Source organism: Triticum urartu, chromosome 7 (genome assembly GCF_003073215.2).
Source record: "Triticum urartu cultivar G1812 chromosome 7, Tu2.1, whole genome shotgun sequence".
Taxonomy (NCBI): Eukaryota; Viridiplantae; Streptophyta; class Magnoliopsida; order Poales; family Poaceae; genus Triticum; species Triticum urartu.
This window is the reverse complement of record NC_053028.1, coordinates 19,588,490-19,613,241: the sequence shown is the minus strand read 5'-3', so window position 1 is coordinate 19,613,241 and position 24,752 is coordinate 19,588,490. Positions and strand designations below refer to the sequence as shown.

General features: G+C 46.1%; 1 protein-coding gene and 1 pseudogene across 1 annotated transcript; both read right to left on the bottom strand.

The window, feature by feature from the left end:
- Window positions 1-15,379: 15,379 nt before the first annotated feature.
- Window positions 15,380-16,766, bottom strand: LOC125523879. Its single transcript, XM_048688940.1, has one exon. It carries the CDS (start codon window positions 16,692-16,694, stop codon window positions 16,344-16,346), a length of 351 nt encoding a protein of 116 aa, XP_048544897.1. The 5' UTR covers window positions 16,695-16,766; the 3' UTR covers window positions 15,380-16,343.
- A 4,908-nt stretch (window positions 16,767-21,674) lies between these two features.
- Window positions 21,675-23,112, bottom strand: LOC125522775 (annotated as a pseudogene).
- Window positions 23,113-24,752: the final 1,640 nt, after the last annotated feature.

Genomic DNA, 24,752 nt, shown 5'->3' with positions numbered 1-24,752 from the left:
GCTGCAGTACGAGCGGGGCAGCAGAAAATCCAGTCAATCTTGGGACCGGCGGCGGCGCACGGACGTGCAACCCTAATTCCTCTCGTCTCAAAAAATCTCGTATCTGATCTCAGATCAACTTGGCTCTGTATACCATTTGTTAGATAATAACGAGATAAAACAAGACACGAGAGCACACGGATTTTTACGTGAAAACCCTTGTGGAAGAAAACTACGGACGCACGAAGGCGCAATCACTATCAGGAGGAGTATTACAAGCACGAGACGACATGCCGTCTGAGGTGCAACTACATGAGGTATATATAAGGGGCAATACATAGGAGTCCTTGTAGGACAAGTAAACGAATTGTACTCGTACGCGTCGGTACCAACGCAATAGGCCCACACCATATGTACTACGTCTAGTCCAATATAGTACTAGAATTTGAATCACAATTTAACAATAATCAACAAGCAGACGATGAAGCTAGCAAGCACCTCACAGGCTGTGACTCATATTATTTTGCACGCAGACACTTGGGGATCGCATGTTGACAAGCCGGTGTGATTCAATCCTTGAGGCATTAGTGATGTATATTTTCATCACTCCAGAAGCACCGCAGAGAACCCACTCACGGCTGAGTATCCTTCCCATCGCGTAAATAATCCAGAATTGTTTCCCATGATTCATACAAGGGTCAGATTTTTTTCGGTAGTAACACAACTACAACTTTTTTGCGGGGGAAAGAAAATTCTCGTTACTCAAGGGGGCCTTTCAGCCATAGCCAAGTTTACAACAAAGTCTGGCCCAGCAATAAACCAGACTGCCGTATGTAGGGTACTACGGCCATACGCGGTCAGCTCATGGCTAACATTGTTCTGCCAGCGGCTACAATGGGTGAACAAAATCTCCCTGGAATCTAGCTCAACTAATCTGTTTATTTCCTCTACGAGTGTACGATGTTGCGACCTGTCTGTCGTGGGTGCTCTGAGCATCGACACTGCCTGTGCACTATCCATCTCAATGATGATAGGCAATGTGGTCCGGTGTAAGGCCAGATCCAGGCCCTCTCTACAAGCTAAGAGCTCAGCCTCCAGCGCATTATCACATGTACGAAGCTCCCTGCATGCGCTATAGATGATATCACCTCTATCATCCCGTAGGACCATCCCTCCTCCGGCCGCACCTGTGGGCGTGATAAAACTCCCATCTGTGTTGAGCTTACCCCAACCCCGGCTAGGGGGGGGGGGTCTCCAGCGTGGCCGCACCTTTGCCACCAGACTAGGCCTCACACTCGGCTGAGTAGAACTGACCACCATCTTCCCCTTCTCTAAATTATCACCTGGGTACTGCTGTATGCACAAGAGTGAAGTGATGTAGCCATGTAAGAAGTGTCGGGACGCTTCAGCGGGGGGTGGCGGTTTGTCATGTGTGATCTCGTTACGCACATGCCAGATTCTCCACAAGATCATGATCACGACTAGCCTCGCCGTTTCATCCAGGGGTTCCAACAGCGTGAATAACCACTCTGGCCCTGTGTTGCGGATAGACTCCACCTTGGGAATGTTCCAATCCAGGGCCATGACCCTCCATAATTCTCTAGCCAATGGGCACCTGCAAAGCACGTGGAATCCGTCCTCATGTTCCACACCACAGAGGGAACAAACGTCAGTAAGCTCGAGGCGCCGTGAGGCTTTGTTGGCCCAAGTAGCGAGTGAATTAGTCACAACTCTCCATGCAAACACGCGTACCTTAGGGGGAGCAGGGCACCCCCATATGATCTTCCAGATGGCACGACGACCATCCGGTGCCCTGCTCGTGGCGGTAGCCGATGGACGCTCGTGCTTGTCCATGGCAAGGTGATAGGTAGACTGAACGGTGAAGATACCGTTCTTCTCCAGCGCCCAGGCGATGATGTCGTCGGTGACGCGCGGCGAGGTGCGCATGCTGGTGATGACGTCGATATCCGCTGGGAGGAAGTGGCGGCGGAGGAGGTCGGTGCGCCAGGACCCACCACCATCCAGGAGCTCGGCCACCCTCCTTAGGCGACAGGTGCCTTGCTGCGTGATGGGCTGGCACGAGGGCTCCCTAGAAAGCCAGCGGTCGCGCCAGATGCGGATGTCCCGGCCATCCCCGACACGCCAGATGATGCCCTTCTTCAAGAGCTCCAGGCCGTGCTGAATAGCCTGCCATGTGGGGGAGGCGTTCCCCGAAAACATTGTATCCTCGAGGCGTCCATCATGATAGTAGCGAGCCTTGAGAACCTGCGCACATAAGCTGTTGGGTTTAGTTAGAACCTGCGCACATAAGCTGTTGGGTTTAGTTAGTAAACGCCAGGCCTGTCTTGCTAGGAGAGCCTGGTTAAAGAGGCGGAAGTCTCTGAACCCCAGTCCACCCTTGCTTTTCCGTGCCTGAATTTTCGGCCATGCTAGCCAGTGTGTCTTTCTCTTGCCCTCTGATGCGCCTCACCAAAAATTACGAAGCATTCTGTTCAAATCATCATAGACTGACATAGGAAGCTTGAAGACACCCATAATATAAGTAGGTATTACCTGTGCAACAGCCTTAATCATCGTTTCCTTACCGGCGAGAGAGAGGTGTCACCCCAAGCAATAATCCTCTTCATTACCCTGGACTGCAGATTTTGGAATTTACCTCGCGACATGCGTCCGTCAGGCGTTGGAAGCCCTAGATACTTTTCCTCAAAGGTAACTGTACCTATATTCAGAATTGCTCTCACCACTTCCTGTTTATTCAGAACGCAAGAGGTACCAAACAGTGCGCTACACTTTGCCGGATTAATAAATTGTCCAATAGCTTTGGCATACATATTTAGCACTTCATGTACCTTTTTTGCTTGGTCCTCTTCTGCCTTAAAAAACAACGATGTGTCATCTGCAAACAGAAGGTGAGACACACCTAGAGCTCTGCGACAAACTTTCAGCGGAGTGTAATCACCTTTTTCCTCACCATCTTTCAACAAAGCAGAGAGACCATCAGCCACAAACAGGAACAAAAATGGGGACAAAGGATCACCTTGCCGCAGCCCGCGCGACTGTGCGAACGATTCCAAGAGAGTTCCATTAAATTTAACTGTGTATCTCACCGAGGTGACGCAAGCCATGATCCAGTCCATCCACCGGCAAGCAAAACCCATCCTTTTCATCATTCGCTCCAAGAAGATCCAGTCCACTCTGTCATATGCTTTGGATAAGTCCAACTTGTACGCACAAAAACTCTTATTAGGGTTCTTTTCCTTCTGAATAAAATGAAAACACTCAAAAGCGATTAATGCGTTATCGGTGATCATCCGTCCAGGAAGAAAGGCGCTCTGCTCAGGAGAAATAATATCATCCAAAATGGGTCTCAGCCGATTTACCAAGCACTTTGCCACCACCTTGTAGATGACATTGCATAAACTTATGGGACGAAACTCCGTGAGACTCTCGGGATTATCCACCTTCGGGATGAAGACAATGGAAGTGTTGTTCACCCCCTCAGGCATGACCCCTGTACGGAAAAACTCCTTTACCCCTGTAACACAACTACAATTCATGTACAGAAATCACAAGAGTACAACACTGTGACACGGAATATGGTTCGACCAACCAGATGGATTACTAGCTCAACATCAAATCAGAACATTATTATTTAAACATAATCTATTGATCGTCTAATCTCCCAACTCATAGGGTGCTGACATATGCTAATCCATAACCTCCCAAACAGCAGCAACCACCTGTAGATATCTCGATCTCATACGCCTCCAACTCCAATTCTATCCACATTGCACAGATCGGTCTCTAGCTTTGATCCCTAGATGTAAGAAATGAAAAAAGCATGTGGACTTTGACAAAATCTTTGATGAACATTCGCTTTGGATCGGTTCTTTCAAGTTCCTCCTCCCCGTCCCCCTGCGTCCCCCCCCCCCCCCCCCCCCGGCGACCGAGGGGACCCAACCCTCCGCCGCCGGCCCCCTCCTCCTTCCCGCTCTCCCCTCCGCCGCCGCCGGTAGCTTCAGCTATGAATTATATTTCAGTTATTTTCAATTCAGAACTTAAAAAATCACAATTGTATATTTGTCTTGAAAATATTTCTAAAATCTTAATATTTTCTTGGTTTTTATAAACATATTATGTTAGTTGTCAAATTTACATTTTCAAGACTGTGTCGGTCCCCAAAATGTTACTTAGTTAATTTTTACTCCCGACATTCCAATGAATAAGGTGTGCAAGAATCTTAATCCAACTTTGACCAAAAAAGAATAGACCAACCAAATATGTGCTATATGTGATAAAAATTATACCGTTGAATTCATATTGCAAAGAACCTTTGAATAGTATAATTTTGAAGTCACAAAATATATCTTAAAAGTCTAATTTATGATTAAAATTTCTTTTTTGTGGGAAAACTTCCAATCTATTCATCTTTCATCATGGCAGCATAACGAACACTAGAAATAATAAAAATTTCATCCACATCCGTAGATCACCTAGCGATGACGACAAGCATTGAAGCGAGCTGAAGGTGCGGCCATCATCGCCCCTCCCTCGTCTGAGACGGGCAAACTTGTTGTAATAGACAGTCGGGATATCGTCACGCCAGAACTTGTCGTAGCCGAATTTTAACGTGAGGGTCCTTCAACATTGTAGCTAACGACGTCTCCTACGTCAAAGACTGATCATGTCCATCCTGATGATCCTCTTCATTTTCGGATGCCTCTTAATCATTTTCTCCTTCTAGCGCCTCGTCATTGAAAGGGTTTTGCACTTCTCCTTGATACCACCCCTTCACCATTGAAATTAACACCCCCCCTCCTCACCGTGCTTTATCCATCGTGTATAACAAAGCATGAAACAATGTTGAAGCAAGCGCACCAACACTTTTCCATTGAAGGGGTGGTGCAAATATCCATATTCACACTTCTTACATGGACATAACATCTGTGTGTCACCATTTTCGAATCAGATGTGCTACCGCTAACTTGATGAATCCATTGATCCTTCGATCCATGGAATCGTTCGATAGATCGAGCTACCAACAACGGGTATATAAGTAAAAAAGACTTATATATATTACCAACAAAACTTTCGGCATGACCTTTGCTAAAAATGAAACATATTGAGAGTCTTAAATTTGACGAAATGGAAATGAATCAACGTTTTGCCAAAACGTTGGAAACTCTTGACATTTCCTACAAAATAAACATAGCATGAACCAATTCGCAAGCAACTCAATGCAATAGTAATCACACATCCATCCATATCATCATGCATAAATCAACGATAAGTTAGTTCTCTTACTTAGAGGGAGATGAGAAGATGATCGAGTTAGTCATCAATCGATCGAGCGAGAGACTGTCCCTCCGGATGTTGGTTGGTGGGTGCCATTAACGAGGCCGGTGGGAGAGTGGTGGATAATTTAATGCAAGTGTGTGAGTGGATGGAGGAGACATAGCTTAAGGAGTGTGTGTAGTAAAGCTATAAGCTTAATTAATGCGTCACCTAGCTAGATCTAGCTACCTGATTAAGAATAATGAGAAAGAATTTGGTGCTTTCATGCACAAGAAGATGGGAAGAGAAAGAGAGGATAGCTAGAGAGGAAGTTGATGGATAAGGTTCACATGTGAATAGTTCTACGACTATATTAGTGGTGCGCCAAACCTATCGTACGCCACTAGTAAATAAAGAATTGGCGGCGTGCCAAGTACAGACACACCGCTACAATGTGGGCCTGATTAAGGGCAAGGAAAAGTGGGCCTGCGTAATATAGTGGTGGAGTGGTGAAATCTAACACGCAACATCTATTTACAATAGTGGAGGCGTTGGAAAATATGACACATCACCATTAGCTTTGTGGCTTGTCAGACTAATGGGTCACACGTACTGGTGGCGTACCATGTCCTTTCCACGTCAGCAGTAGTACAATAGTGGTGGCGTGGATGAAAATTGGCGCACCATCAATTGATGTTGTGGATAACCATTTCTCTGCTAGTGTCCAATGTCATAGTTTGTTACAAACATTCCCTTTGGGGTTGCTCATATTCAGATATGACATGCATGCTACCAATGTCCGCAACTACACCACTCACGATAAATTAAATGATCACAATAGTTAGCATGTGATATTTGGTGAAACAATTATGATGTCTTACCACACAAACGTTGATCACTAGTTTATCTCCTATAAATACCTATTAGTCTATTGCCCATGTAGCAGGGTCATACTTTGTAGGTAGGGGGGTTAAGGGAGGATGAAGAGTGTCGGGGGAGCTCACCAATGACGAGTAGGGTGAATGGTCACATAGCATGATCCAATGGGGAATGGGATGTATTGGTAATTTGAATCAGGGACGTGGGAAGAGATCTAGTCCTTGTACAGATGATGAAGCTAGCAAGTACCATGCCGATGGCAGTTCCTTTTGACTCCCTAGGCGAACACATCACGGCTAAATGTTGTCCAGTTGGTATGATTCAAGCTAGACCATCCAACCACCTATTTTGCGACTAGAGTGGCATATGAGGGGATTTAATCATAGCTCGTTATGGTACTCATTGTGCACGTACAATCAATTCAATTACAAAAGCAATGAACTAGTTTACTACTACCATCTAGTTTACTACTACTTCCCACCAAAAAAAAAACTAGTTTACTACTACCATCTATGGTTCAAACCAGCCGCTGAGTGTTATGGGTTCCAATAGCAAGGGTTATATGTCCATATATGGTTGCCAGCAATGGTCGCTTACACATTTCTCCCAATCGACTAGTCAACAATCATCAACTCCCTTAAGGCGAGGCTAGGGAGGGGTGGGCGATGGTTGGGGCTTATCAAGTTGGAGCCCAATTGGTCACCCAAGTTGGTGCAGCCCAAGGAGAAAACGGCCAATGCAGACAATTTTTTCAGAGACTAAAATATAAATGTTGAGGAAGCAGATGGGACCTCTTTCACGAAGAACCCAGGATCCTTCTCCGACCTCCTTGCCTTAGCTTGCACCTGCACTCTTGACGTGATGCCTTCTTCTTGTATCCATCATTGTCTGCTTCCTCGAAGATCTTCCCACCAGTGCTTCTGCAACCTGATGTCCCCGTGTGCTCTCCATGACATCGCCCCTTTGGGGATAAACATCCATGTCATACAGCAGTCCAGCACTTGCTCGCGTCGCATGTGGTCCTCGTGCCGAGAAAATAGCTTAGGTAATTTTTTATTAGGAGACCAAGATACACCTTAGTAGTTTAGAAAAAGAATGACAACCGTTTAAAGAAACATCCAGATTGCACACATACATGTAACATGACGATCCAAGTTCTCTTTCCTTTGAATGTTATTATTTTTCGAATATTTACTACAAGAAAACAACAAAATTGTCATCCATTCATTAAAAGACCAAGAGTAAAAAGTGAGAGAGAAACAAGCCTACTTTTTTAAGTTAGCAATCATTCCATCAAAAATGAAGTCCTCAACGGTTTTGTTTTAATCTTTCCATGTTTCTTTATAGTTTTCTTCTTTTTAAGGGTTTTTCCATCCGGTTTGCAGTTGCCTGTTCAATGGGTTTTCCTTTTCATTGCATCTCATTTTTATACTTATTCAAATATATTTATTTTCTTTATTTAATTAGTTTTCATTGATCTTATTAAATTAAATGTTTTCTTATAATATTTTTATGCATGAACAATTTTTAAATATATGTCCACAATTTCTATTTTATATATACCAAACATATCTAATGTCATAATTGTCTAATTAAAAGACTAAACTTTTTAATACATGAATATAATGTTTCGTATACATGAAATTATCTAAACTATTTAATACAAGAATATAATGTTTTTAATACATTATTTGTTTTCATATGGGAAGCTATTACATTTATACCAATTTTTTATAAAGATAAGCCATATGTTTTTAAATAAATACTTAAATATTTTTAACAAATGAATATGTTTTCTACACATAATTTTTTTAAATAAGATGAACATGGTTGTACATAAATTTCTACAGCTATCCCAATCATGGTATAATTAAATGATCACAAAAGTTGACATGGGATGTTTGGCGAAGCAATGATTATATATATCCTGGTCACACACATGCGTTGGTCACTACTTGGCCTCCTACAAATAACGAGCTTATTCCACATGTAGTGGGATCACATGTAGTGGGTACAAGGACTAGAGGAGAATGGCAAAGTGTGAAAGAACAGCAACAATGAGTATGGTGAATGACATGGACAGCTACATTGCATCATCCATCAGGGACTGGGATGTATTGGAAATTTGACTCGGGGGCATGCACACATGCATATTCCACACACAATCAGTGAGGCTAGCAAGCAGCGTACAGGTTGGGGCTCTTATTACTTTCCGGGCAGACACACCAAGTCCGTATGTTGTCAAGCTGGTGCGACTCAGTCTAGGAATCATTCCTGATGTACTCTAGATCTTAACACTAGAGTGGCACGAGAGAGAGTCCGAGCAAGTTTGGTTCGTGCCCTCGTGCCAACTTGCCTGGCCTGAAGCGTGACTGGCTGTTTCAGTCACTTTGTTTGGATATTGTCCTTTTCGATAAAGGGAATATATTAATATCGCGAAAATAGTAATTATACCTGGCCTCTGTACCAACAAGATGTCCAAGGACACACAGCCAAAAATAAATAAAAAAGAACAGAAGAAAGAAAAAAGACCCCGGCATGGTGAACAATACTAGCAGCAGCACTCTAACCACCACCAAAGACAACACCTAGAATACAAATAGGTTCTCCAAAAACAACGCTTTCAAGAAGAAAACAATGCACAGGCGTTGTCATTGTCCGATTAAAGATCTCGAGTTTTCACTCAGAGAAATCCGAGATCACCCAAAACAATGCCTTCAACAAGGCCATTGCCAGATACAACCAATAAATGCCAGACCTTGGGTTTTCACCCCGGGGATCAAGACTCCGTACTCGAGGAGCACCATCAAAAATGCAGTCCTCCATTGCTGCCGCCCCCGCTTGCCGAGGCCGCTGTTACAAGTCACCACCTGGCACACAATCTTCATCGCATCCAATACACCTTTTCACCGAAGGTTATGACCTCCAATCGCAGCCGCCATGACTTTTCCCACCTCTATCAATGCCTTGAGAATCTTGACTTAGACATGTCCCATGGCATGGATAAGAAAGCGAAGCTTCGCGCCCTGTCCTCGTAAGGCCTTGTTGGCTGATAATATGAACGCGCGCGACCGGAACATTTTCGATCTAGATATCCAGGGGTGACATACGCCAATCCATATGGATCTTCGATAGGGATGACCGGAACTCGTCAGCAGCCAGATCCAAGAGATCAATATCCGGCAGAGCGATGACTTGGCAGAAGAAGATTGTTAGGGTCAAGATCCGGGGGAACCAGATCGGGGCAAGCGACCACCATGGAAGGGAGGTCCACCTCGACCCAGCCCACCGCCGGACGGGCCCTCGCCTGAGCCGCGTGTGCCGGTGAGAGAAGGCCTGGCCGCTGTCCAGCAGGATTCCTGCCAGCCGTCGGCGCGCCTCGCATTGCCTGCCATGGCCCAGATGCAGCGGAGCCGGATGGATCCAGACGAGGCCGCCACCGCCGGGGGTTGCCCTTGCATCCACGAACAGGATCCTCCAGATCGTGGATCGGATCTGAGGGTAAAACCTTGGTGGTGAAGGAAGATGAGAGCCGAAGAGGTGGATCCCGCCGCCGTCGTCAGCACCGACGGCCTCCTTCGGCGGCGGCGGAGGAGATGGCCGGCTGTGGTGGCCTGTGGTTTGGCGGCAGGGGAGGCCTCCGGAGTCGCCTGTAGGAGCAAGGATATTGTCCTGGAAGGCTTAAATATTTTGTTAGCCAGGCAGAAGAATCAGGCAGAGATTAGCCAGGTCCAGGCACAAGGAATCCCACGCCTGGTGCCCACCAATAGCTGCTTGGGAGCTGGGACGTTCACTACAACAATAGTTCTTGATGGATGTGCGGGCTGATTTTTAAAGCTAGATAACTCTCCAGGCCAGGGAAGGAACCAAACATCCTTCGCCTTGGGCTGCCTAACCAGGCAAAATTTCATCCTCTTCCAAGGATACTGTGCCCATGTAATACTTAATGGTTTCCTATGATTCACACAAGGAGCAAATTTTCAACTGTGTCCATGCCCATGACACAACTGTAATTCAAGTACAGAAATCACAAAGTACCTCGTGGTCACACGGATCATAGTTCAATGTGCCAGATGAATTGCTAGGTTAACGTGAAAGCACGAATTATATTGTCTAAACATATACATGGATCACATCACCTCCCAATTCATAGGACGCTGACATAGAGTAGTCCATAACATTGTTTTATGGGACATAGTAGTACTAGAGTTCCTCGATCCGTTGTTGCATTGTTGACTTGCAACTTGTAACTAGTCGACGGGAGTTTTTTTTAATAATTAACAAAAATATCGTTTGGAACAGTGCGACCAGCCGTTCCTGCTTCCTCACGCCTCCACCTCCCGCACCTTCCTCGGAACCCCGTGCTTCGACCCACTCCGCGGGTGGGATACCCCCCGCTCTTCAGGTGCGTCGCCTGAGATAGGTCCTGCTCCTATGCCAATAGGTACGGCAACACTTCAGTCATGATGGGCAAGATCATTGAGGGCACTTTCACATGCAAGGTGGATGGGGGCACGGTCTTCGCTGCATTCCCAACCTCCGCTTTGGTTGTCGCATGCTCAATGTTGGCGTCATCAAGTTAAACGAGTCTGGCATCGCCGGCTTCAGCCACGACCCATTTTTGCCACCGTTGCACATCAGGGTTTGCATGTTATCCAACTGTTTCACCGCAATCCTAGAGTTTAGGACCAGCCTGATGCTTCCTTGGCGCGCCCAACAACCTTGAAGCGCAAGCCGTGGGGAGGGGGGAGGGGTGCATTCAATGAAGCCCACGGGAGGTCACCGTTCAATGTGTCGGTGTTTGCGCTCTAGGGAGATGGCTACAATGGTGGGATGTTCGGCGACTCTGGCATGGCCGTCGCGTCCTTCCCGCAGGCCGTGTTTCTGAGCCAATTGGAAATTCTCACAAAAATTAGAAACACCTAACCTTTAATTTCATACATCAGAATATAAAACGACAATTGTTAGATTCATTTTAAAGTTCTAGAAATTATCCAGCAATGGCATCTTCTCTAAACTGCCTACCACCGCCATAGCCAATTGCCAATTTTTGAGAAAAAGAAAAGAATTGACAATTAATTTGATCAAGCATGCTTCTATGACAAATGGGTTTTCATAACTTGTACCACCACCCCTCCATGCAGCATTGGTGTCGATCTCATCTCATCGACTACACAATGTTCCTGCTCGATCTCATATTCCCAGTACACGACTCTTCTCTACTTACTTCTCTCTGCTCCCCATCTTCCCTAGACACACGCTCCTTCCGTTGTTTCTGCATCGGTCCCACCTACACAAGGCTGTTCTCCAGTAACCGATCATGTCTTGTTGTTGATGCATTTACAGGTGTTAGTTTTTCACCACCACAAATTCTGGGTGACGAATCCACCGAGGAATATTACGTGCCCTCGCGGCTCCTCTAGCGTCACCCAACACATCTCCTTGTCACCAACGGATCTCATAGTTACTTTTGGCGTGTTCGTGGTCACTCTTTGTTGAGAGCTTCGCTTGCGATGGAACGGTCAAGCATATCGTCACCTTCAAAACTAGGTCTTTGGGATGAAGTCTGGTGGCATGCTCTTTGTTGTGCACTTGGTGCCTCAAATTCACGTGCGGGTGATAGGAGTCAGTTGGGGGAATCTCCATACGTCATCTTGCCAACCTATACCTCGTTGTGTGTGGCGATATGCTTATCTTGGTCGGGTGTCGGGAGTCATTTCAGACAAGAGGGGATTCCTTCGAAGCCTTCCGCCACGGCCAGTCGACCGAACATGCAAAGTGGGTGAAAGTGGAGTAGTTGGAGAATTGGGCAATCTTCATTAGCACCGACATGAGAAGCCAGCCATTATCCTTCATGAACCCGGAAAAGTGGGGCGGGAGGAGTAACTGCATGTACTACTATTCCCATGATTCCGAACACTGGGCTGCATTTGAGCTAGGAAAGCCAGCTTCTAGCTGAAACAACTTTGTTTTCATAAGCTCTGGCAATGTTGTGCAACCTATGTGGGTTGTCCCTAGCATATTCTACCAGTCTCCGTGATGGTTGATGATTTTATAATGCATTCCTTGTTTTAGGCCTCGGATATTACTGTTGGCTGGAGCAACTGAGCAACTTCCGCTGTAAGAGTGTAAGAATGTCCTCAAACATCGATAGGAATAATTTTGTGTCGTTTATCATAATAAGATAGGCCTGGTGACAATTTTTTTTGGTCTTGTTTGTCGTAATAAGATAGAAGCATTTGGTCTTTTTATTCGTGTGAATTTTTCAATCTTCTCGCAAAGGATCCATATGGCCCACCGACAGGCCACAAAGAGCTTGCACAGGCCATGAGTTAGAGCTTTTGCGGACGAGCCAAGTGGTCTTCTATGCATGTGTACGCGGATGGGCGCCAGCACCGAGCAACTATCTGCCCCGACTCAAGGAATTGCGCCGGTGCTCGAACCAGCTATCGGTTTTGCTTCTGCTGCTCTGCTCGGCCAAATTGATATAGCCCCGCTCATGCATGTTGTGGTTTCGGGCATTCAAATGTCAGCACCTACGAACCTTCTCAATGTTGTGTTTTTTTATCACAGCAAGGGCAAAATGGGTCATCGTACTTTGCATATAGTTCGGCAAAAAGGGTTGTAATAGTTCACCTCACTTTTTTGGTTGCATTTAATTTTCACGCCAAGGGCGCAATGGATCATCTAGTATACTACACACACACACACACACACACACAACAAAACAACATAGAGCCTGAGAGTCCCTGAGATTGGGAAGAAACACGGATGACCCATCATATTTTGTGGTGTTGTAAAGGTGACCCGTAGATTTCACTCTGTTTCAAAAGATCTTTATATTGGAAAAAAAATTAACTGAAAGATCTTTCTGAATAATGGATCAAGGAAGCATAAATTCCTGCAAAATAAATTATTTTAGGGTCCTATGAAGTGGGCGAGGTCAAACAATCAACAGCTGTTTATTTATAAGCAATAACCATGTGTACCTCATGTTCTGCTGGTAACCAGCCGGTTTGTTGAATCACAGACTCTGCCTTTCCAGGTACTCTGTGTATTCTACATGAGACCATTCAGGATTACATGGGCACAATGGCATAGGAGACTCATACATGATATGCTTACTTGTCAACATAGAGCCCATATCTATTTGCTCGGGAAGTAATAAGCATCATGCCTTGTTCAGTGGGTGCTATCTTTTCTAATACATCTCATTCCCCTGCTAGATCGCTCTATGTGACCGGTAGTGCTATTCCCCTGCTAGATCGCTCTATGTTTGGTGATCTCCTCCCATGATTTGCCATCCTCTACCAGCCCCCCTACAAACTAAATGTGATCCCTCTATATGAGGACTAAGCTAGTTTATATAGGAGGTCACCGAGTGACCAATATTGTGTGAGGTCAGTACATCATCATTGCTTCACCAAACATCACATGCCAACTGTTGTGATTGTTTAATTCTAAAGTGAGTGGTGTAGTTAACAACATTTATAGCACTCATGGTGAATCTAAATATGAGAAGCCCTGAGCAGAATGTTGCTAGCAAACCATGACAATGAAGCCATTGCAAATACAACTTATAGTTTATAATGAAGAATTTGGGTTTGAGGAGATGTGTATATGATCCGTAGAAGCTAGTATATATATATTTGCATTATATTGCTAACCAAAGATAATCTTGCGCATCACAATTGGCAAGGAAGCAAGATGTGTAGTTTTTGTACTCATGGCGAGACAATCAAACACCACTTTTTTTAATACAAATGTGTGCGTTCTACGTGGTCAGACATCTAAATAGCGTCCAATTTATGTCCACCCACAAGTGTTTCCTATATTTGTAGTTATTGGTTGAATGGTATTTCAAATAAGTTAAGAATGCTAATAAGCACATTCCTTATTATAGGTGATTTGCCTTATCTTATTGTTTTGAAAAGGCGCTTTGTCTATGTAGAAATGATTTGGTTTTTGAGAGCAAAATTCTCTCATTTAGACATTTAATTAGGTTATTTCCCGTTGTATCACTCGCTTTCGTGCATGATCTAGGCATCACCAAACGGAATACCACATCCGATCTATGAAGAAATGAGTTGTTCAAGGCGGCATGTATATGGCTAAATAGGTTTGAAAAAATTCCTTATTTGACACTATCTTAAAATCTGCTTCCTTATTTGACACTGAAAAAGTTTTTCTTCTTTATTTAACACAAGTTCTAAATTTTATTCCCTATATGACATTTTCGTCCATTTTAAGCCTAAATGACATCTGAAAAGACTCTTTTGCCCCTCATGTGGTATGTGTGTGGGGGGCAATAGTGCACACACGCAACATCAGTGCGAAAGCAGAAGCACACACGCATCAACACATACACATGCACCAACACACACGCACGCGCACACACACGCACACGCGCGTGCACACACACACACGCACACACACACAGCAACACACACGCACGCAGCACACACCCACATACACACACACGCAGCAGCACACACACAGGCAACACATAGGCACGCAACAACACACACACGCGCACGTACACACGCAGTAGCAAACACACACGCAGCAGCACACATGCACACACACATGCAGCAGCAGCACACATGTGCGCGTGCACCCACACACGCAACAGCACACGCACGCGCGCACACATACCATATGAGGAGCAAAATCGTCTTTTCAGGTGTCATTTAGACTCAAAATGAACGGAAGTGTCGTATAGGGAATAAAATTTAGGACTAGTGTCAAATAGGGAAGAAAAACTTTTCCAGTGTCAAATAAGGAACCAGATTTTAAGACAGTGTCAAACAAGGAATTTTCTCAATAGGTTTTTACCCAACATGTGTGGTAACATAATCTTCCGATTGGTCTACCACATCCAATCTAGGCATGACTACTGTTGTCGACATATCAGTTTTTTTTAATCTTTTGTCAGTTTGTAATCATTTGGATGTGTACATCTATGTTATGCAGAGACCACGAGCTGCTCATGCTTTGTATCTACTTCACCATACATTTTAAGTTAATAAAAAATGCTTTTTATCCGAAAAAAAGATGCATCCGATATATGGGATTTATTCTTTCTAGCTACTAATTCTACCACGGAGTCTGACAGAGACACTTAGCTAGCTTACTGAAACTACTACAGTCTCTACAGGCCTCTGTCTGATGGATGCAGCTTTTTCAATAAAGGATGGATTTTATTGACTCAGAATGAAGCATCAAGAAGATACAAACACAATGAGCGCACACCCGGCCTCTGCATAGCTAAGATGCACACAGCCGACACCAACGCACACACACATAAACACGCCGACAAATGGCAAAGTCATATAAGACCAAAGCTATGCCTAAGCGAGGAAAAAAAAAAGAATCCCAAACCGATCAAGATAGCGATTGACAAACTACAACAATGACCTTATCCGCACCAACATCTTTTGACACACCCTGACGACGAGAAAAGTTCTTCAACAACGCCTTCATGAAGGAAACGACACTCAGTGTCATCATCACCTGATCCAACCATCAAAGGCCAGATTCTAAGTTTTCACCCTGAAGAACAAGTCCAAGCTCCGAACAATGCCTTCAACAAGATAACGATGCAAAAGCATCGTCATTGCCAGGTAAAACCATCTCAGTTCAAACCTTGGTTTTCACCACGGAGCTCCATATTAGGTACTCGAGAAGCACCATCAAATCGAAGTCAATTGTGTTGTCACCATCACCTTTCCATGATCCCGGCAATTACATGCGCTAAAGCACAACGTCATCGCTGCACACCCATCCCTTTGCGTCAAGTCATCATCCACAGATTGCATCATGCCGTCGAAAACAAGCTGACCGAAGTGAGAGCGGCCAAAACTCATGAAGGAGCCTTCCGGCTGCATCCCACAACCACACCAATGCTAGTTGCCAGCAGCAGCCAATGATTATGGACAGAGGAACAATCAGTGTCCACCACAACCCACAAATCAAAGATCGGCGGTGCCGCCACACAGTTCCAGCTCCAACCTTGAGGCAATCACCACCGGGGAGCAGTCCGCTAGGCCAAGCCGGATCCAACGGCTTTAGCAGCACAACCCCGGTCAGGCCGGATCTGACACCCGTGCAGCCGCCAAGCCGAGCCTGCCTCAAGCGCCAGCGAACACCGGGAACAGCCAATTCCACTTGTGAGGAGGCGCATAGCTGATGGATGCAGCTACCTGCACCAGCTAGTTGTTGCCGCCGTTGGCATCGGTCAGGTCCATGGCGGGCCTCTCGATGTCCTCCCGGACGAACACCGCCTGGTCCAGCACCGACGCCGACCCGCCCACGCCTCCGTACAGGTGCGGTGGGACGGGATGCGCACCGCTGCCGCCGTGGGCGTCAGCGCCGGCATCGGCAGGGACGAAGACGCCCGTGTCCTGGTCGGGGACCCACGCCGGGTCCTCGCCGCCGTCCAGCGCGCCGCCGATGGTCTCGTGGCGATCTGGTAGCACCGTGGCCGTGGCGACGTGGTCCTCGCCCTGGAGCACCTCGACGTTCTTGCGGTTCAGCGCGGCCTCCACTTGCGCCCCGTTCATCGCCGCCGCCCGGCCATGGACGTCCCTGCGCTCCTCCTCACGCCGAGGAGTGGTCCTTGGCCCTGCTCCTGAAACACACCCATGCTGTCATGAATAAGTGGTAGTTCTACATCTAGGCGGCAAAAAAGAAGGTGGCAACGCCGAGCAAGGAGCAGGACGAAGCTGGTTACCTGGACTGGAGGAGGCAAGAAGTAGCGTCGGCCTGGCCTGGCTCTGGCCGGGCACCCGGCGGCCGGCAGCGGTCAGTGCTCGTGCAGCCATGGTCGAAACAGCAGAGCAGCTCTCTCTCAGATCGGTGGAGTTCCCTTCCCTCCTCGTGTGAGCTCAATAGAGAGAGAGAGAGGGGACAAAGCAGGACAGGAGCAGTACGAGTGCGAGCTTATCCGCTCTATGGTCTGAGCCTGAGATTGAGTTCTGTTAGTAGTAATCTTAACATGTATAGATTGTTAGCCGCATGCATACAGGAGCATGGATCACGGTAAGTTAGTCGGGCCATATTCAGTTGGTTGGCTGGCATGATGTGTCCAAATTATTGGCTAGCTTTGTGCATGGAGTTGTGAGTGGATTTGGTCATTAGAGGATAACCACTACGATGGAGTAGTGGCCGGTGTGTTGGCCGGATCGTGCGTGCATGGTTGCATGCAAGTTAGTTGGATTAGTAGGAGTTAGCAGCCGAGTGTGGCGGCTGGCCAGTGTGTGTGTGAGTCTTTTATACTGGTATTTAAGGTGATCAGGTGAATGAGAAAGAGCAGCCGAGAGGGCTGGGCAAAAATGTAGTGTTTGTGTGACCAAGGAGAAGAGCTCTCGGCAAAGCTGGTGCTGGTGTCTTCCTTGTCATGTGCGTATGTATGTGTTGAGTTTTCTCATTATGTATGTATTTTTGAGAGAAACTATAAATGAGAGTTGTGTGAGGAAGAAGAAGAAGCGGCGCTGCAAGAAGGCTGCGCCAACAAGTTCTTACTCCCTTTCCTGAACCTCGGTGAGCGGTGGCCTATTTATGTACTTCCCCGATGCAGTACAGGTGCCGGACAAGTACCAGTGGCAAGAGAGCGCGGGCCGCGGCGCGGGTCGCCGCGCCATTGACGAGACAGGGCAGAGCTGATGGTCGGCGATGCATGCGGTGGAAGGAAAAGCCATTGAGGTGGGATAATTAAAGAGCAGGAGCGGTGGCCTTTTCAACGCATTTTTTTACTTCATATTATAATATGTTCTAAAGTTTTGATATTTATATTTATTCATGGACGGAGGGAGCATGCTTGATCAAGTTTTAAAAAATATATTAATATTAATAATATCAAATTTGTAGTATTTGATCCATCATGAAAAGTATATTTGTATTTATTTTATCTGTATTGCGGATGATGATATTGAATTCTATAATATTGGTCAGATATACTCCCTCGTTTGTAGTGTTTCTAGAGGTTTTAATATGACCTGAAGAGCGAGACCTTCTGTGAGAGGGAGCCAGGGCTTCGCCTCCTCCTCCAAGAAAGAAAGTTAGGGTTCGTGCCTCTAGCCGGCGTCGTCACAGGTCCGCCTCGTCTTCGGTGGCCCTAGGGCGATGGAGGCGCGATGGATCCTGATAAGGGCCGACGAGAGGGTTCGGTTTTTAGTCGTTTTTTTCAATCTTGTTAGGGGTTGTGTCCTACTCAGGAAGGCGAGACGGCTGCGGCTTCCTGAAGATGGAATAAAGGTCTCCCCGCCTAGCCCCCGTTCCGACGGTGCGTCTAGCATCGTTGGTGGGCATGTGGAGGTGTTTTTTTAGAAAAGGAGGATGATCCCCGGCCTCTGTATCTGGGCGATGCATACAGCCACTTTCTTAATTATTCTCACAAGACCAAAGTCATACAACGGTAAGACTAAAGCCGCCATCTAAGTAACAAACTGTCGCTACACTATCCAGTTGATGAAGGGGCGCATATAGCCTAGACCTAATACCAAACAGACATCGCAGCCAAGCCTAACATCTAAGACCTGAGACCCCAACCTAGCCACTTGCCGGGTCTGGGGCACACACTGGTCCGGCGTGCTCTCAGAGGTCGCCGCCGCCAACCGCCGCCGCTCCATCTTCAGAACTGTACTGATGCATCAATCTTGTGTCTCCGGCAGATCTATCTTTGGTGGATTTGCTCGGATCTTGTCATTGTTCATCTACGTTCGTGTGTTCGGTTTGGATCCTTCCGATCTATATTATTTTTCATCGACGGTGGTTGCTGTTCTGGGGTGCTGATCCTATGAGGCCTTAGCACAACGACTTCCCGACTGTCTACTACAACAAGTTGTGCCCGGCTCCGGCGATGGAGGGGCGATGACGGCGGCGCGCCTTCGGTTCGCTTCGGTGCTTGTAGTTGTTGCTAGGTGGTCTACGGATCTGGATGTAATTTTTATTTCTGGTGTTCGTTGTACTGTCATGATTGAAGATGAATAGATTGGAAGTTTTTCCGAAAAAAATATGAACTAAATAGGATGTATATAGACTTATTTTAGAGTGTAGATTCGCTCATTTTACTCTGTATGTAGTTTGTATTGGAATCTGTAAAAAGGGGGCTTATATTTAAGAACGGAGGGAGTATATATTTGACTTTCACACAAACTGATGCACCTAATATTATGGAATGGAGAAAATATAACAAACACAGTGGACCCTGCCGATTAAAAACCCGAGAACGAATTTTGAAAAATGAGAACACATATACCAAATTAAAATTTATGAAATCTAACCGACTAAACTTCTTAGTTGTATATCCAACATATTTGCATCTATAAGTTTAGGGCATACTATCCGATTGCATTGGTTACTTCACCACGACACATTCTATCGAAGAACATATGCAAGGAGCAAATATACATAATACACATCAAAGGTATTTGAAATCATCATTTGTACCTCCATAAATTCGCGCGGAGCACCACAGTTAAGTTGATAAACAAAGCCTAGGAATTCGCGACTACCCCTAGATTTGAGTGAAGTGCATGTGAGACAAATATACGAAACACAAGTGTGGAGCTCCTAAGTACCACTCCACATGTTTAAGTTTATCAAATCTCTCTCGATGTAGATAACTCTTGGAGATCAGGGTAACTAAACTTAATATCTAAAATAAGACAACTAAACAGGGTAAACACAAAAATCGAGAATGAGCAATATATATACATGTGGCTCTAGTGGACCCTAACCCATCACTATATTTTCATTAAAGAAGTCGTCACTATATATGATAGACTAAGTTTGGAATGGCTCCATTTTTCATGGCTAGTGCCAAACATTCCGCTTAGTTTTTCTTATTTACATCTGCCATGTGTGCTACAAATGTCTACAACTACACCACTCATGGTAGAATTAAATGATCACAATAGTTGGCATGTGATGTTTGGTGCAGCAATGGTGATGTCTTCGGAAAAAAAGCACGATGTAGGTAACTGGTCGACCTCGTTTATTGGACAGATAGCGGATTCTATTAACTTGGTAGGGGGTGGGAGGAGGATGAAAAAGCGTGGGAGGAGAGCACCATTCGCATACAGGGTTAATGACATTCACAGTGACATAAAGCGATCTAGTGGGGGAATGGGATGTATTGGAAATTCAAGTTAGGGACACATCAATCAACGAAGTCCGGCAAGGAATAGTGAAACTAGTTAGAACTTTCACAGTTGTGTCTCTCATTACTTTAATGGGGTAACACTCGCAGGGTTTATGCTCAGTCAGTGCGATCCAACTGAGCAGCTTCTGCTATAAGAGTGTGTAAGAATGTTCTGAAACATCGACAGGGATAATTATGTAATTATGTTTGTCATTACTCTGCTGGTATAATTGGAGTATGGCAATATTGTGTACTCAATTTATTGCCTGATGGTTCACAATTCATGACATTGCTGTTAGTCACTAATGCTCTGTTTATCTTTGAGACAGCTGTATGCTTTGTTGCTTCTGCCCAGTTTGTGCTTCAAATCCTGAAACTGATTACTGGAACTGTCAATTTCAGTGTGCTACACATTGCTGATTTTGAATGTTTGATTTTTGGTGTTCCATTCATGTGCTTTCCTTCTGAACATCCGAATCCTGATTTCTTCAAATATTGCCAAATCTTAATGTCCTATCTCCAAACAGTCCTGTCTGTTAATGAATTGTTTCTTATTGTAGGCCCAGACATTACAGATTTGCATATAAAGTATGTAATTTTAGATGATTTCTGAGCATTACACAGCTGCATAGAATCTTTTGTTTTGTTTCTTGTATTTCCATTTGTATATGGTGTACAGACAAAATGTAGCATATGTTCCCTGAAAGTGACTAAATACATACTGATTATTAGTGAAGTAAACCGAGAGCCTGTGACATACAGGAAACATGCATTGCTTGATTGGTTGATGTACAATGGCTGTGGGTTGTCCCCAGTCCCCAGCATGTTCTCCTGGTGTCTCCGTCGGCTGAAGGTGTTGATGCATCTGAAGGTGTTGATGCATATGGCTGCTGTTTGGTTATCTGGAGCAGAGCAACTTCTGAGGATGCTTTTAAGTGTAGAAGAGCAAAAAATATGTACCGAGTAATTATTCTAGCATGACTAGAACTGTTAATTCCTACAGTTATTTATTTATTTTGGAAGACGACCGGTAATTCTAAGTGACCTGATTTCTAGTGTTGATTTTTTGGTGTTGCAGCAGTTAATGATTTTGGGTCTAGCATTTGGTTTGAATGTGCATTGCCTCCTCTATCCCAATTCTAATTTCTTTGAATTTTTCGCCCCCTTATTCTGAGGATGGTGTCTGCAGAGTCCGACTGTTCATCAATTCCGGTGCTGAGTGCTCGACTATAGGCCAGGTTCTGGGCATTGCTAGCCTTTACTGAAAGCTAACAAAAAGGTTGCATAGAATCTTTTGTTTTATCATCTTGTTTATTGATATCAAACTAATTATCACAACTAGATCAGTAAGCAAGCAGGTGAAGGAGTCTATTCTAACTATTGATTCTACCACGGAGTCTGACAGAGACACTTTGCTAGCTTACTGAAACTCTACTAGTACATGCACTCTGCCTCTGATCGACGCACCAGGTAATCCTAGTTGTTGCTGCCGCCGTTGGCATCAAACTGATTATCATCATTAGATCAGGAGGCAGGCAAGTGAAGGTTAGTCCTGCTGATTAGCAGCAGTGAAAGCTTTTTTCTATTAGTACAGACTTCAAGAGATGCATCCATAGGATTTATTCTACCACGGAGTCTAAACTACTACAGGTCTCTGATCGATGCAGCTACTTGCACCAGCAGCTTAGTTGTTGCTGCCGCCGTTGGCATCGGTCAGATCCACGTCCTCCAGCTCCTCCTCCCGGAGGAACACTGCCTGATCCAGCCAGCACCGAAGCCGTCGACCCACCCAGGGCGGCGCCTCCGTACAGGTCCGGTGGGGCGGGATGCGCGCCCCCGCAGCGGTCGTCAGCGTCGGCCTCGGCATCGGCGGGGCCGAAGACGCCCGTGTCCTGGTCGGGCACCCACGACGCGTCCTCGCCGCCGTCCAGTGCCCCGCCGACGGTCTCATGGAGATCTGGCAGCACCGTGGCCGTGGCGACAAGGTCCTCGCCCTGGAGTACTTCGACGTTCTTGCGGTTCAGCGCGGCCTCCACCGGGCCGTGGACGTCCCTGCGCTCCTCCTCACGCTGCGTGCTGGCCGAGGAGTGGCTCTTGGCCCCGCTCCTGAAACACACAGGATCGATGCTGCCATGAATGAGTGGTGAGGCAAAAAAAGAAGGTGGCAACGCAGAGCAAGCAGCAAGCAGCATGATAAAGCTGGTTACCCGGAGGAGGCAAGAAGAGGCGGCGTCGGCCTGGTCAGGCTCTTCTCCATTCCCTACGAAGCAGCCATGGTCGAAACAGCAGAGCAGCTTCAGATCGATGGTGTGTGAGCTCAATACAGAGTGGACAAAAGCAGAGCAGGAGAAGTACGAGTGCGAGCTTATCCGCACTGTGGTCTGAGCCTGAGCTCCAGCCTCTATCATCCAACTTAGCAAAATATACTTTAGTCCTTACCGCCGCTGACTGTATCTTATTAGTCTTGCTCTAAAAAATAGTATTAAACTAATAAACTCTTCTCCATTCCCTACGAAGCACATGTACTGGCTAGCCGGGTGGAACCTTTGTAGTCCGACACGTGTATTGAGACCGATGTCTTTGACATATTCCTGTGAAAAGAAACTACATGTAAACCTCATTCGTCGACACTCGACAGCAGACATCCCAGCAAGAAAATCTCAGCATCACGAAACAACATCGATGCAAAAGCTAATGAGAGCAGAGGCCGTTATCTTATGCATTTTCTCTCCGGCAAAATTGTACCAAGTGCTAAAAAAGGAAAGATCAGCATGTCTTTGACAAAATCGCATCAGCCTCAGCAACAAGCACCATCTGTGGAGAAGAAAGAGAAGAGAAGCCTCTTGAGATTAGCCATGAGACCTTTCTGGCTCCCTCCCTGATGACATATAAAAAATAAAAAGATTAGCCATGAGATGCTAGCTATCAAGTGAGCTAAAAGCACAGCAGCTGTACACCAAGAGGACATCTGCACGCCAGCTACTCTAGTGCAAAGCTAGAAGAAGGGTCTGGAAGATTCTAAAACATACAAATCCCTTCTTGCAAGGCACATATTCGGATGCCACGACAAGCTCAGAGTGCAAGTTAACACATCATGCCCATTCATGCTAAGATGGCAAAATATGCTTCAGGTTCAGTTCAAGCAAAATAATAGCACCTGTCCATTTGCCACTTGCTGAAGGGTATTGTTTGGCTGAGAGATGTGTGCAAATCCGAGCTTCATAGCAAACTCTCAGTTTGGTATCAGCAAGATGGACGCGTTTGGTAGGCTGCATATACCTCAGCCAGGCCCGCCCGGAAAGAAAATGACCCGTTTGGTTACCCGCATAGCACGAACATTAAAGCATCTTTGGCCTGCATCCAGAGGAATGCTCAAATCGGCCGTTTTTGTGGAGCCAGGCCCGCGCGATGCAACCCTAGACACGTGGGCGTTGGCAGTTGCACGCATGAGTGCGGGTGCGGTCCCGAGAAGTTGTTTCCAGACACGTCGTTTGCCGCCAGTGGCAGTATGTCCTCGTCCTCTCTATTGATTAACTGCTTTCGACTCGGGCTATATTAGATTAGAGCACGCAATTGAACAGTTAGGGAGGGGACTGAACACATCGGGGTGGAGGATTGCCATCAATCGATTCTGCGTCGACGTCTACTAGGGTTCGTAGGCTATTTTTTGATTACATCAGGGTGGGGATTGCGGTACAAAGTTTCTTGTCTAGCCGCGGCGAACCTCATCGTCTTGGTCAAGAACGATGGGTCTTGCACGGTCGCTTGCCGCCAGTGCCATAGCCACCACCTGCACCTCATTGTTGTCGGCCTCCGGTGACTCGAACGTCCTACTCCAGTACGGCGTGGCACGCTGGTCTTGAGGCGCCTTCCACTGACTATACTTGGCCCATCTTGCCCGTTGTCCAGCGTCGCTAGAGTCTGCCTGATTCATGGCCCAGCGTAGGATGCCCACTGACATTGCACCCTTGGCTAGACAACACCTTCGCCGTGACCGCATGAGTTCCTGTTGCTCTTTCCTTGTTGGTTCTTACTTGGAATTCGTTTAAAAACTTATCGTACTATGTTCATTTAAAACTTGTGTTGCGTGGTTTAAACTTGTGATGCGTCGCTAGAGTCTGCCTAATTCATGGCCCAGCGTAGGATGCCCACTGACATTGCACCCTTGGCTAGGTCCAAAATCAGCGTCTTCAGCTCGTCCATCATAGCCTTCTTCATCACCGCATCGACCTCCTTGTGCATGCCATCGATGCTGCTGAAGTTCGAGCACACCTCCATGGTCACCGAGTGAGCACCCAAGGAAGAAGGCCCTCTATCCAATGCCCCAGGGGAAAGGGTTGGGGTTGGAGTTCATGGCGAGGGAGAGATGGTGAAACAAAGAGGTGGAAGAGGAGAGGTGGTAAAACAGAGAAGGTTTGTGTGTGGTGCTGGGTTAGTAGGGTGGGTTAATATAGGAGTGTTATGCCGATATGAATGA

Bases quoted from the DNA above. Each gene is read 5' to 3' on its own strand.
- LOC125523879 (XM_048688940.1), bottom strand. From the start codon at position 16,694: ATGAACGGGGCGCAAGTGGAGGCCGCGCTGAACCGCAAGAACGTCGAG.